This window comes from Melanotaenia boesemani, chromosome 2, assembly GCF_017639745.1.
Source record: "Melanotaenia boesemani isolate fMelBoe1 chromosome 2, fMelBoe1.pri, whole genome shotgun sequence".
Classification (NCBI taxonomy): domain Eukaryota; kingdom Metazoa; phylum Chordata; class Actinopteri; order Atheriniformes; family Melanotaeniidae; genus Melanotaenia; species Melanotaenia boesemani.
This window is the reverse complement of record NC_055683.1, coordinates 24,584,114-24,596,798: the sequence shown is the minus strand read 5'-3', so window position 1 is coordinate 24,596,798 and position 12,685 is coordinate 24,584,114. Positions and strand designations below refer to the sequence as shown.

Here is a 12,685-nt window from a genome sequence, read left to right as displayed (position 1 = left end):
CCAGCTCACACTCATGCAGCATCCTCCCCTCACCACTTCTACCTTCACACTCACCTCCTATCGCCTCCCTCTGCGCTCCTCTCGCCGCCTTCCTCTCCATCACCTACTAACACACATCATTTCTCGCTTCTCCTCGTGTGCTGTCTCTCCTTCCTCCAGCTCATCCTATCCCCCCCCCCCCCTTCTCACACACTCAAGCTTGCTGTCTTGCGTAAATGCGTGCGAGCACACACTCAGGTTGATTGGCACCCAAGGACAGAGCACCCTCTCTTCCAAGCCACCAACCGGGGCGGTTTGATCGCATGGCCAGACTTCTTGACACTGAGCTCAGCTGAGGAAGAGGACAAGGAAGAAACCATGGAGCCCAACCACATCTTCCCAATTCTTTCTCCAAATGGGAGCACCTGGAGCACGGGGCAAAATCCCTCGGAGGTCTCTCAGGGATGCCCTCTCGGACCTCTACCTGTCATCTACTACAGTGTCCTGCTCTGTCTCGGCCTCCCAGGTAAGAGTCGTGCACATGAATGTGTAAATGCATGTCTTATTTTCTCAGCTTGCTCAAATATATTATAAGGTGCATCAATGGTTTTGCCAGAGTTACACTTCGCATTTTGATTTGCTGTGCACTTGTTTTCAGGACTAAGAGAGTGTATTGTGCTTGACTCCCCCTGAGTGTCATTCACACATACTGTTGATTTGTCATTCTGACCTTGTGGCCATCACTTGTGCATCCATGCATACTTTGTATGTGTCTGCTTGTGGCTGTCTGAACTTTCTCCTGTCTAGACTTTCTCATGCATTTGTCCCCAGTATGGCAAATAACAGCAACTTTATGTGTCTGTGCATTAAATACTCTCTTGTGATGAATTTGTAATTCTAAAGCTCTTTTGCTTCCATTAGGAAATTGTGTATTTATAACTGCATCAGAAATAGTGTGAGCAATAATTGTGACTTGACCTCTAGGACAGGTGTGTGTTAACATGGCTTCTTTCAATGACCTGATTTAGTAATTCTTCTTTCTTCTGTCTTTATCATTGAATGATTAGTCCATTCACAGTCACTGTCAGACCGATTCACTGCCTCTGTCCCACTGCGTGATCTATGAGCGTTGACCTAGTCTCACACAGGGAGGCAAAGAGGCATGTATGTCTGTATATGAGTGCGTGTGTGTCAAACTGAGAGACAGACTCTGGAAGAGACAAAAGCAGAAAATCCCGAGGTCAAATAAAAAAGGAAATGTGATAATGCCTAATCAGAGATTGGGGTATTGAAAGGCAGCTGGACATTCAGATATACAATCAATCTGCTCTGACTCGCAACCAAATAGCTGGACATTTACTATCTCAGACATTTAGCTGTGTAATTTTAAGATATGGCTTACTGAGAGATTTGATATGATATGAAGACTGTATGCCTTTGGTGTATTCATGCAGGGGCTTCACATGTCTTACTTGTCTTAATCCTCACTTATAACAAATCTGCTAAAGATCTGATCCAGCTCCCTTGATAAAGAATGGAAGTAAGATGCTATCAACTAAGTGAGCTGTTCTGGCTCAAAACAAATCTGCATTGCAAAGTGAAAAGCTTTTGTGTGCCAAGACTGCAGTTGCTTGAGAGATTTGTTGTCTTTTAAAGTAAAGAAATCATTGGTTTTGATCAAATCTCACCTCATCATGTTGCCTGGATGAGGGTGAATGTTGCATGAGCAATTCACCCTGCTGCCATTTCTTTGATGCTGCTGCTGAGTTGCCTTTACAAATGTGATTGAGGCTGTTTGTTTAATCACTGAGTAAGAATAATTTAAGTGTGTGGCAATCTTACAGTTGTCCCCTGAACCGATGGCAGAGCCCAGTGCAGCGAGCTGATACTTTGCAGCAGCGACTTGTTCAATCACTGTGACACAGCTTGTTCCACTCAAACTGAATCATGAATGTTTCATGAGCACAGCATGTGATAGTAGTAGCAGCATGACCTACAGACCCTCACACATTAAACACTCTTATTGGATAGAAGGCTGTTATTTTGATTATCAGACAGCAAAACGTTGGTTAACAGCAACAGGGGGATCGGTAATGCACTGAAACATCGACTCTTTGACCTGAATGATGCAGGCAGAGAGGGGTCACACCAAGAGCGCAGACTTGAAGGAGGAACTGGGACATAGGACGGTGATGAGAAGAGGGATTTAGCAAGTCAAGTGGTGGGAAAAGATTACTGCGTAAACTAAGGAAGTGATGAACTGGACACTGCATGATTAGACTGAAAAGAAGGAGGACAAGGGCACACAGAAGAAGAACAACAGTGGTGTGAAGAGAGGGAGATCTGAGCGGTAATAGGGAGAAGAAGATTAATAACAGAGGACCTAGTGAAGTAGCACCTCTGAGCCCTGAGTGGGGGTGCTGCAGGCGAATGTGCTGAAATGAATTGCCACATTTTTAATTAATCACAAACTCATTCTCATGGTTTCTATCTCTCGTTACACATTATACATCTAATCTTACAGGAACAATGGAGAAGTTTTTCTTTGCCTCAGTCTTTATTATGCTGGGAAGACAGAGGCGAAGTCTGTTCGTTGTAAAGTACAGCATGTCTCAAAGCACTCACTGGAAAGACACAAACTGTGCACTGGAAAGCCATCAACCGATGAACAGCACAGTGTGACATAAGTGGATACTCAAATGATGGTGTTCAGGATGTCTGCAGCAACTCAGCCAGTTTCATGTGGGAGTCAAAATTTCTCCACACACTCTTTTTAATGAACATGCTTCATAAGAATTTTCTTTTTTTTTTTTTTTTTTTTTTTTTGCTGTTATGCATGAAATTCACCTGTGTTTGTCTGCATTTAAATCACGTAAAAAATGTGATAATGTCAGTAAAATATGTTATTCTAGAAAGTGCATTAAGGTACAAATCTACTAGGCAGATTATGTTAAACTCTGCTACAGTTGTTACTTAATATACTGTAAAATCATAAAGTTTATTAAATTAGTCATTGTTTTTTATCCAATTTTCGGATAAATCAAATCAGTAGATTTGTGCTTAACCTCTTAAAAGATGAGCCTCTTGAGGTCTCTGAGATTATTTTATTAATATGAACCACATTAAATGATATAAAGTAATTTACTTGTGATGAAATCTGAGAGGTAGCTATGGTTAGGAAAAGGGTTTAGGGCAGGCGTGTCAAACTCCGGTCCTCGAGGGCCGGTATCCTGCAGGTTTTCATTGTTTCCCTGATTTAACACACCTGAATAAAATCAAATGGATCCAACAGCTTCTTGTCAACTTCTTCCCAATAACCCATTAATTTCAGTCAGGTGTGTTAGATCAGGATAACAGTGAAAACCTGCAGGATACCAGCCCTTGAGGACCGGAGTTTTACACCTGTGGTTTAGGGCAATGAATGAGAAAGTTGTGGGAACAACAGAATCTTCGGGGATTGATACTCAGAGTTGGAGAGCAAATCCTGGAGGTAACCCTGGTCCTCATAAGAACAAGGAGCAGAGGAAATCGAGTAAAATGAGGGTTTGGGTGAAAGAATCTGAGAACAAAGGTGATTTTTTTTGTCAATCTAAGTTACTACTTTCAAGCATCATTACCATCTTTTCTTTCTATTTGCAGACAGACGATCACAAACTTCAAAGCAAATAAAAACAAATATTTGAACAAAATTCTGTCTGTTCACATACCTTACTGTATCTTTGAGGTATGCCACAAAGTGAGGATTCAAGCAAGTTGGAGAACATCTCCTCCCAAGCCCACTTATAAACCCATTCAAGAAGGTCAGGAATGCTCAGCACTGACAACCTCCCTTCAACAATGCAATGTAGGCCAAGTGTCAGCTGCTACTTAATGAAGAGATGGGTTCCATCGATTTTCTGTTTCAGCCATTGATCTGTCAATCTGCACCAGCGACCGGGCACCTAGGGTGGGATGGGGGCTTGGTAATAGATACTATCACTCTAAAAGTTGACTTTGAGATTGGGTGAGGTAGACTGGACAAAGAGGGAGGCATGAACAACATGGGGAAACTAAATGAATAAAACACATGGAAGAAGGTTGAGATTGTGAGCTTTGGTTTGTCGCAAGTCTAGAGTTAAAAACAAAAACATGACTGGAATCAACTTGTCGTGGTAGAGATGGGCCAGAGAGGGTGTGGGAGGTGGAAAGAGAGGAGGGAGGTGTTGTTTGAGGTAATAAATCAGAGATGTGTGGTGATGGAGAGGATTTTGTTTAACCAAACACATCAAAACGCTGTTACTGCTGCTGAAAACACCACCGATTGAATTGTATTCAGTATCAAACAGGTTATTATTATTCTGCAGAGCTGAGCGTTGTTTAAATGAGTCATTTTCCTCAGTTGTCAAACATTTAGACTTTTTTTTCCTTTCACAGCTCCAAATTTAATTTCTTTCTCTGATATTTATCTACTGTCTACCTCTTTTACTGCCCTCTCAATGATGATAATTCATAAAAAAATTGTGAAAAAAGTGCACATGAGCAATATCAGCATTGTTTTAGAAACGCAGTAAGCTGGGGTGTTCATGCAGAGCACAAGGGCAGTCATCTCCAAACCTTCATTCACTGAGGCCCGTCTTTAAAATGAATTGCTGTTGAGGTGAGCTGGCAGCTGAGCACTGCAGTCTCGTCAATATCATTAGCTGCACACAGTTCCCCTCTATGACTCCGACTATGCCCATTAAATTTAAATATCCTGTTTCAATCCTTATCTCATCCATTTTTTTTTTTTTTTTTTTTTTGCTTTTGAGCTTCTTCGACAATTTCCTATTAATACCCAACCCAGATAGATTATATTTAAAATAAACTCTGCCTGAGTGATTTCTCACATTTGCATCTCACACTTATGCTGATAAATCTGACTTTCAATATTGCATACATACTTTTTTGTGGCTTTGTAATTAAAATGTGCCCCCAGGTTTGTCCACTAGGGAGTTAAGGATGGTCCTGCTTTATGTCCAGTCTGACACTTAGGGAAGACAAAGGGGAAATGGTTGTCATCAGGAACAAAGTGCTTGTGACCTTTGAAGCAAGCTTTGAAATTCACCCCCTCTCTGTCTCTCGCCTCCCTTCCTTTCTTCCTATCACCTCTCCTCTGCACCTCTGTCTTTCTCTCTAATCCTGCCTTCTATTCGCTCTGAATCATTTGCACTTTCTTTAACTCTCTGTGATCTTATTCAGACCCTTTTCTTCACCTTCCATTTCCTCATCTGTCTCTTTACCTCTCTTCTACTCTTGCTATCCTCCAGGTATGCTGCCATAACCTTAACCTACAAACTCCTCTAAATAATCCTAATGCTCACTTTCATTGCCTTTTTAATTGACATTTGTTTTTTGCAATATTCTGTGTGTTTTATACTGGGCCCATGAGAAAGCCTAATGACTCCTGCACAAACAAGTGGCAGTCACTCTTGTTTTACCTCTGGTTTTTTTAGGGGTTAAATGTGCAATGTCGTTTGTCGAAAGCCCGTCTGAACACGTCCCTTTAATGGTGGGGTGAGTCAGCCTCGTTACACACCTCAGGGAGCATGCTGTGCCTTCTCTTTTCCCGCTAAACAACGTCAATGGCCCTGTCCCTCCTTATATTAGAATAGCAGCAGGGGGAGAGGACACACAAAATCACTCCTGCACATATAGACAACAAGTCACTGCAGCAAACATGCTTGAAATTACCAGCATATGTAAACAGAAACATGCAATAATCTGTCTTAAATTATTCTAATACATGTCTTAGTTGGAGATGCTTATTTTCCATTGAAAAACAAAAACACATGAGGAAACTATGCATTTATCTCAGTGTGTGTTTCTTCTGTGTTGTGTATCCACCTCGGCTTCCCCAGTCCCCGCTGAGACGAGCCTTGAGTGTGCCACCTCATACCTGCTGAATGCCAAGCAGATCTATCCCACTCCAGACACAATGTAAAAAGCAGGAATCAATTGAAACGGATGGGCCACCGATTGCAGGGTGGCTGCAGCTAAATGGAAACGTCAAGCTCACAACAGATCCCTTTTGTTCATCTGTACAGGGCCCTGCTTCAGCCCCAACAGAATAATACCCAGCTAGTGATAGTCAGCATCTCACTGTTTCCATTTTATGTCACTCCTCTATGTTCAGCAGTTTGTGCACAGCAGCAAGAGGGTTGATAGGCACAAGTACAATAGAGAAAGTGGATTACAGGTGATGTCCATTGTGTTGGATTTGTAATGTAATTAGCAGCAAACTTCCCTCCATGGAAACAGGCACTGATAAGACCCTCTTATGCTGGATTAACCAGGTGAGAGGCTGCAGTGACACACTGACAGCTGTGTGTGGTGTCTTTGTGGGAAAAGAAGCATGCTGAGAGTTTTTTTATTAGTGATGACCAAAGAAAATCTTGCAAACAAACCAAATTTGCATAAAGTTTGATAGTATAGGTCAGACTTTATTCTAGAGTACCCAACATGTAATATCATCTATATGTTGTTAATTCTTTTGATCCAAAATTACTAAGACAACACTTACATTTAAGATGCCAGAACAAGAAAAATCTAACTTTTGTTGTGCAGATAAATTCCTTTGGCAAATCACAACGGAAAGTTTAACATTAATCAAGGAAACAGAAACCTACATAATACAGAGACAACTAGTTTATAATATAATATAATATAATATAATATAATATAATATAATATAATATAATATAATATAATATAATATAATATTTATTAACATTTTTATGGAAATTCTTTTTATAAACATGAACATTTTTTTTTAAAAAAAGGACTAACTTGAACAACATGAGAAAATTGCCCTGGGAAAAAAAAATCATCCTGGAAATATGATTAATCTAAATATCCGTTAGTTCAACTTAATCCTTCGGTATGTTTTCTGAATATGCTGAAATAAAAATTATTTAAAAAAAAATCATCTAAGACCAAACAATCAAAAACACAATCAAGCTAAAGTCAAATTGAAAAATCCAGAAACTAGACGATGGTTTCAGGAATTGTGCAATCCAGCAGCCCGTCGTGTACACATATTTATTTGTTTTCTAAACAGTTGACATATCATTTATGGTTATTAATAGATGGGACATTAATGAATTGGTGCAGTCCTGATATGTATGTGTGTATATGTTCAGAGTCAAACACAAATTAATGTGTGTTTGTACCGTCTGCTGCGCATCCTCCATCTCTTGTGTGCACATCATCAATCATTATCTGGAGCCAGCTTTGTAATTTGTAATCACTTGATAGCAATTGAGGCTGTGAAGTGCGACGTCCCAGTCTCCAAGCTGCCATATTTAATCCAATTTCAGATCTATTACTGCAGAGAGGGACTCGATCACACATGCTGCATGTACGGTGGTTGCTGCTAAGCGCCTTAATGTCAGTAAAGCAACAGAGCAAAGTCAGAATAATCTTTGTCTGATGTGACACTGGACACGGCTTCGTACTGTTCCAGCAGATTGCATGAGAACCGCCTGGTTAAGCACAGATGCAGAGTTGTGTGTTCTTGACTTTTAGATAACTGAAGTTAAAGGGAGACTTAATATGCAACTTAAACCCTAGTCAACACTTTGAGTTAAACACTCAGCACATGCACTGCAAAGTTCAATAGCCATGGTTCAGGGTATCAGCTGCATAGAATAATGGTACAATCATTTTAGCGGTAACCCTGTTTTTGATGGTGCACTAATATGCACGTGTGTACATGTGACTTGGAAACATGTGGTACATGTCCTCAAATAATGCCCCACCCCCTCCCACCCAAAAGCTGGTGTATAATTATTAACCTGTCAATATGTGAGGTACTATAGTTCTTTAATATTTTAGAAAAAAAGGGGGAGTTAGACTGTATTTTATCATATTTGAGTTCTGGATTTTTTGGTTGGATCAGAAAGCATTTTTCTGTGACACAAAAAAACTTCTATTTAAAATGACGTGTACAAGTGCACTAACATCTGACAAGCTACAAGCTTTGTAGCTCACATTTACTAAAATTTTCTTATGGTTTCATTCAGAAAGTCTTTGACATCCAGTATATTTATTTGTAAAATTGAATTGAATTGAAACTGACAAATTATTTTGACTATATCACCCTGTCCTTGTATAAGGCATGGGAAGAGAACAAGTCCTTTGACTAAAATGCTCACATCTGTTGTTTGTTCATGACCTAATATACACCTTATAATTTCATCCTGTAAAATACTGCATGTGGCATGAGAGGACAACCGAGAGGAATAAGCCATAAAATCATTCCTATTTGCTTAAATACCGTATATGTAATAAATTCCGAACAAAACAAAACAAGTTCCTGGTACAACAAATACATTGTTGCACACGTCAGAGCTCGGCTAAAAACTTAGTGACTTTGGCATTATATTTAGCAAGTTTTCAGACCCCTCTAGCAATTCTATTACAAATAAGCGACTAGTAAAAAATCTAACGACATTTTCTGGCGTTATTGGAGACGTTTGGAGACGTAAAGTCTTCTCAATTAGCTGTAGGTGCTGCCACAGGCCCAGACTAAAACAACACACAAGAGGCTAGAACCTGCGCAGAAGCAGCAGTCAAAGCAGAAGACGTCCACCTCTGCTCCATGACCAAACTGAAAATGAAACATACAAAGTCGTCACTGGCTAATCCCGCCCTGACTTACAATCAGATATCAATGCCTATTAATAAAGAATGTGGACAAAAACATTTAATAAGTTAAAATTAATGTAACACATTGTAGACTTTTAATTAGAGAAGTAGTGGTACTTAAAATACTTATAATGGCATTTTAACTTTAGGTCTGTTAAATTTAGGCCAGTGATAGTTCTTTTTCTACTGTTTTGAATTTAAAATGCAATTAAAAGCATTTTCCAGACATTACCAGAGCTTGACTTTACAACATTGTCTGTGTCTATTGATTCAGTCATCAACTAAAATACATTTAAATTAATAAATGTTGCTATTTGATGCAAATGTTGTTATGCAATTAAAATGTGAATAATCAAGATTAATTAGTCCCACCCCTTCACAAAGAAGGGAATCACTTATCTTGCAATTATTATCTAGCGTTAAAATATATTAGAAAAGAAAGTTCTTGTCCCCTGAGATTGGTGGTACATCAGAAAGTTAAACTTAAAAAATGTGAAAATACTTTAAAGGTCCCATATTATACACTTTATTCCCAATCTGAGACCATTCATTAATATCTAAATGAAATATTTCCGCCATGGTATGGACAAATCGACCCTCAGTTTGAGTGCAGCGGCTTCTCTTCACCTCCCTCTTTTTAGCAGCTTCAGAAATGTGCCGTTTATGGTGGGCGGAACCCTGGTGGAGCAGCTCAGCTGTTGGCTCCGCCCATCGCATCGCCCGTCATGAGGTGATTGACAGGTTAGGCCTTAGCGGTTACTAGACGCTGATTACAGCGTAATATATTTTCAAGCTATCAGACTAATAAGGCCGAAACGATAAAATAACTGCCAGCTCTTACCTCTCCAGCTGTGTCACGGACAGTTGGTATTGAACCTGGCTTCAGCTTAAAACGGTTGGCGAAGCCTGCTTTCCATGCCCCCATGTTGTGGAAACAGTCCTCTTTGAAATGCTGGCCACAGACATGCAAAACCTTTGGAAGTTTTCCGGGTACATTTCCTCCAAAAATAAAATTAATCCACTCAGTCCTCGTGGGTTCAGTGGATGGAAGTAAAAAAACGTTTTCGTGTTCATTTATGCAGCCACAAACAGAACAGTGCTTCTGTCGCTTAGCCATGTCCGCTAACGAGGGTTGCCGAAGAGGGAAAAACACTGGGCGCTAGGTGATTTTTAGAGGGCGGGCTTTGAGAGCCGGTAGGCGGGTCCATCGCTCTGTGGGGAGTGGTTATTGTCCCTTATGACGTCATAACGTACACGCTTTCAAACAAGCTCATTTCAGCGCTTACTTCCCTAGAGGTGGAGCAGGGGGGAGAGAGAGCGCCTGAAAGAGTTTCACACTTACGGGTCTCCTACACATGCGGGGGGACCAGTATGACTGTTCCAAAACCATTAAAAAGTGAATTTTGCATAATATGGGACCTTTAATTTTATATTCCACTTGTACCACAACATAATAAAAATCTTCATTTTGTTTACTTGCTGCAGTAGATTTGGTATATGTGTTAAGAATGCTTATGATCTAAAACCAGAGACGTTGCCCATGGTTGAGGAATAATGGATGAGACAGGGTGTGTAGTTCCATGTAAGAGTCATTTAGCTGTTATCCTCATTTGCTGAGACACAGAGGTTATGGTTATGGTAAAAATACCAAAGACAAACATCACATTTAGGTATTTTTTGTCAGCCTTTATATTTTATTTGAGAAAGAAAATCAATCTTGGGATTTTTGTGTGTCTTGGGAGAGAAACCTGGAACAAATAAAAGGGGAGAGAAACTTGGCAACACTAATCAGAAGGTAGTAATCTGTACTGGGGTAAAGACTGACAAAGAGAGACCGACAGGGAGAGACGGGCTGTCCTTGTGTTTAATTCTAGGAGCTAAATTATTGTCGGCAGCATGGCAGACAGTAGTGAACTCAGCAGATTGCCAAGACTGTGATGCTGTATGCAGGCCTCCTGTTTTTGTTGTGGCTTTTCTCTTTATTAGAGATAACAGTTTGGCAGAGGGAGAGGCAGGTGCTGCTGGAATTACGCAGCAGGTGTCAAAAAGGGGAAAAACGAGGGGAGCATTAAACAGAGAAAGGATTACTGTCAGGGAACAATGACAAAATGTGTGTTTTTTTAACTGTTTTTCATTTAGTGCTCACATGGCATATTGTTAGGCTCGTTTAATATCAATATCACTGAAAGATTTCCTTCCAATTCATGTCATCTTAACCCTTTATTTCTAAGTGTTTTATTGTGTTGATCATGTATAATTATCTGCACTAAATGTCTTTTCAGCAGCAACTTTATTTCCATTAACTGACTATTGCTGTCATGTATATTGCTGGCTGTTCAGTTACTCATCCACTAACTAAATTTCTCTGTTTCCCTCCTTGGCCATTCCTTTTCTCATTTTCTCTGTCTATCTACTTTCAATCACCCTCCTGCATCCCCCTCTTCTCCTAGCTAACATCCTGACTGTGGTCATCCTGTCCCAGCTGGTGCTGCGTCGTCAGAAGTCTTCCTACAACTATCTCCTGGCCCTGGCAGCTGCTGACGTTCTAGTTCTGCTCCTCATTGTTTTTGTTGACTTCATATTGGAGGATTTCATTCTGGCTACACCGCTGCCACCGTCATTAAACCACGCAGTGCAGGTTCTGGAGTTCTCCTCCATCCACACCTCCATCTGGATCACAGTGCCTCTCACTATTGACCGCTACATTGCTGTTTGCCACCCACTCCGCTACCACACGGTTTCCTACCCAGCCCGAACACGCAGAGTGATATTTGCTGTGTACATTGGGTGCTTGCTCTCTGCAGCTCCGTATTACTGGTGGCCTGAGCTGTGGCACAGTCTGCCTGGGGTTGGCAGCGGCGATGAGGGAGGAGGAGGAGAGACCGGACGAACAGCAGCACAGCATGTCCTGGTGTGGGCGCACTGTGCCACTGTCTACCTCCTCCCCTGTACCGTCTTCTTCTCCCTCAATGCTGTCATCGTGCGGAAACTGCGCAGACGCCGAAGCTGCTTCAGACTGCGTGGATATTCTACTGGCAAGACCACCGCCATTCTTCTCGCCATCACCTCCATTTTTGCTGTTTTATGGGCGCCACGTACCCTCATGATCCTCTACCACTTCTACTCACCTCCACCAGCCTCACAAAGTGCCAGCCGTCTGCTTCACATCCTCACCGATATGGCAAATATGCTGGCGCTGCTCAACACCGGGGTCAACTTCTTCCTCTACTGCTTCATAAGCAAGCGTTTCCGGGGCATGGCGGCCGATGTGCTGCGCACCCTGGTCCACTGCAGGAAGCAGCCCCCGCCATTTTATGCCAGCCATAACTTCTCCATCACAAGCAGTCCCTGGATCTCACCGGCCAACTCCCATTGTATCAAGATGTTGGTTTACCAGTATGACAAAAATGGAAAGCCTATCTGTATCTCCTCTTGAGTCCACAGTCAACTGCAGCCGCCCTAACCTTTCATCGTTGGGGAGCATGTTCAGACTTTGTCTCCATGGCGACTAGCTCTGCCAGCATGGGACTCTAAGGCTTTAAAAACAAAGGTCAAGGTGCCCAGAAAGCACAAGTGACAGTTTAGCCGGCGATAATGAAGTGGCTGGCTAACAAGTTGGAACAGTAAACAGCAGATATGTGGCGGAAAATGGCAAGACATCTCTCGCTCAATCAACTATTCCCAAAGCTGTCAAGACTATCAAAGAAGATTATTTCCTTTGTAGATGAACAAAAGAACACACACACAGAGACATCTGTTATATGCAACAACATACAGATGAGGGAATACTACCACCATGAGTATCATGATCATGAGCCAACATCTCAAATTCATAAACTCACAAAACAACTAAATAAATCCTTGGTGAAGCACCAGACATGGGTCCTTGTTGCATACTGCTGCCAACAACGAAGAGCTTTGACCAGCTGCATTTTTGACTGTTGACTTTTTCAGAGGCCAAACTTGGTCTTGGCCACTGCATATTTCACCTCAAGGGGGGATTCACTCAGGCAGAGACACTGACAGTGTGTCCACTGCCGAT

General features: G+C 41.4%; 2 protein-coding genes across 2 annotated transcripts in view; one reads left to right on the top strand and one right to left on the bottom strand.

Annotated features, from left to right (window-relative positions):
* Window positions 1–115, bottom strand: part of proza (protein Z, vitamin K-dependent plasma glycoprotein a) — a 24,799-nt gene extending 24,684 nt beyond the window's left edge. Inside the window, exon 1 of the mRNA XM_041970194.1 lies at window positions 55–115. Within this exon, the coding sequence (XP_041826128.1) occupies window positions 55–100 (46 nt within the window). The 5' untranslated portion in view covers window positions 101–115. The remainder of the gene's footprint in view (window positions 1–54) is intronic.
* On the top strand, window positions 116–12,685 carry gpr139 (G protein-coupled receptor 139). Its single transcript, XM_041970214.1, has 2 exons — window positions 116–505; window positions 11,094–12,685. Exons 1-2 carry the CDS (start codon window positions 358–360, stop codon window positions 12,077–12,079), a joined length of 1,134 nt encoding a protein of 377 aa, XP_041826148.1. The 5' UTR covers window positions 116–357; the 3' UTR covers window positions 12,080–12,685.

What these genes read in the sequence shown, in the direction of transcription:
- gpr139 (XM_041970214.1), top strand. Translation starts at nt 358, where the DNA reads ATGGAGCCCAACCACATCTTCCCAATTCTTTCTCCAAATGGGAGCACC. An exon ending in GCTCTGTCTCGGCCTCCCAG is followed by an intron (nt 506 to 11,093) that starts GTAAGAGTCGTG and finishes CTCTTCTCCTAG; the next exon opens with CTAACATCCTGACTGTGGTC.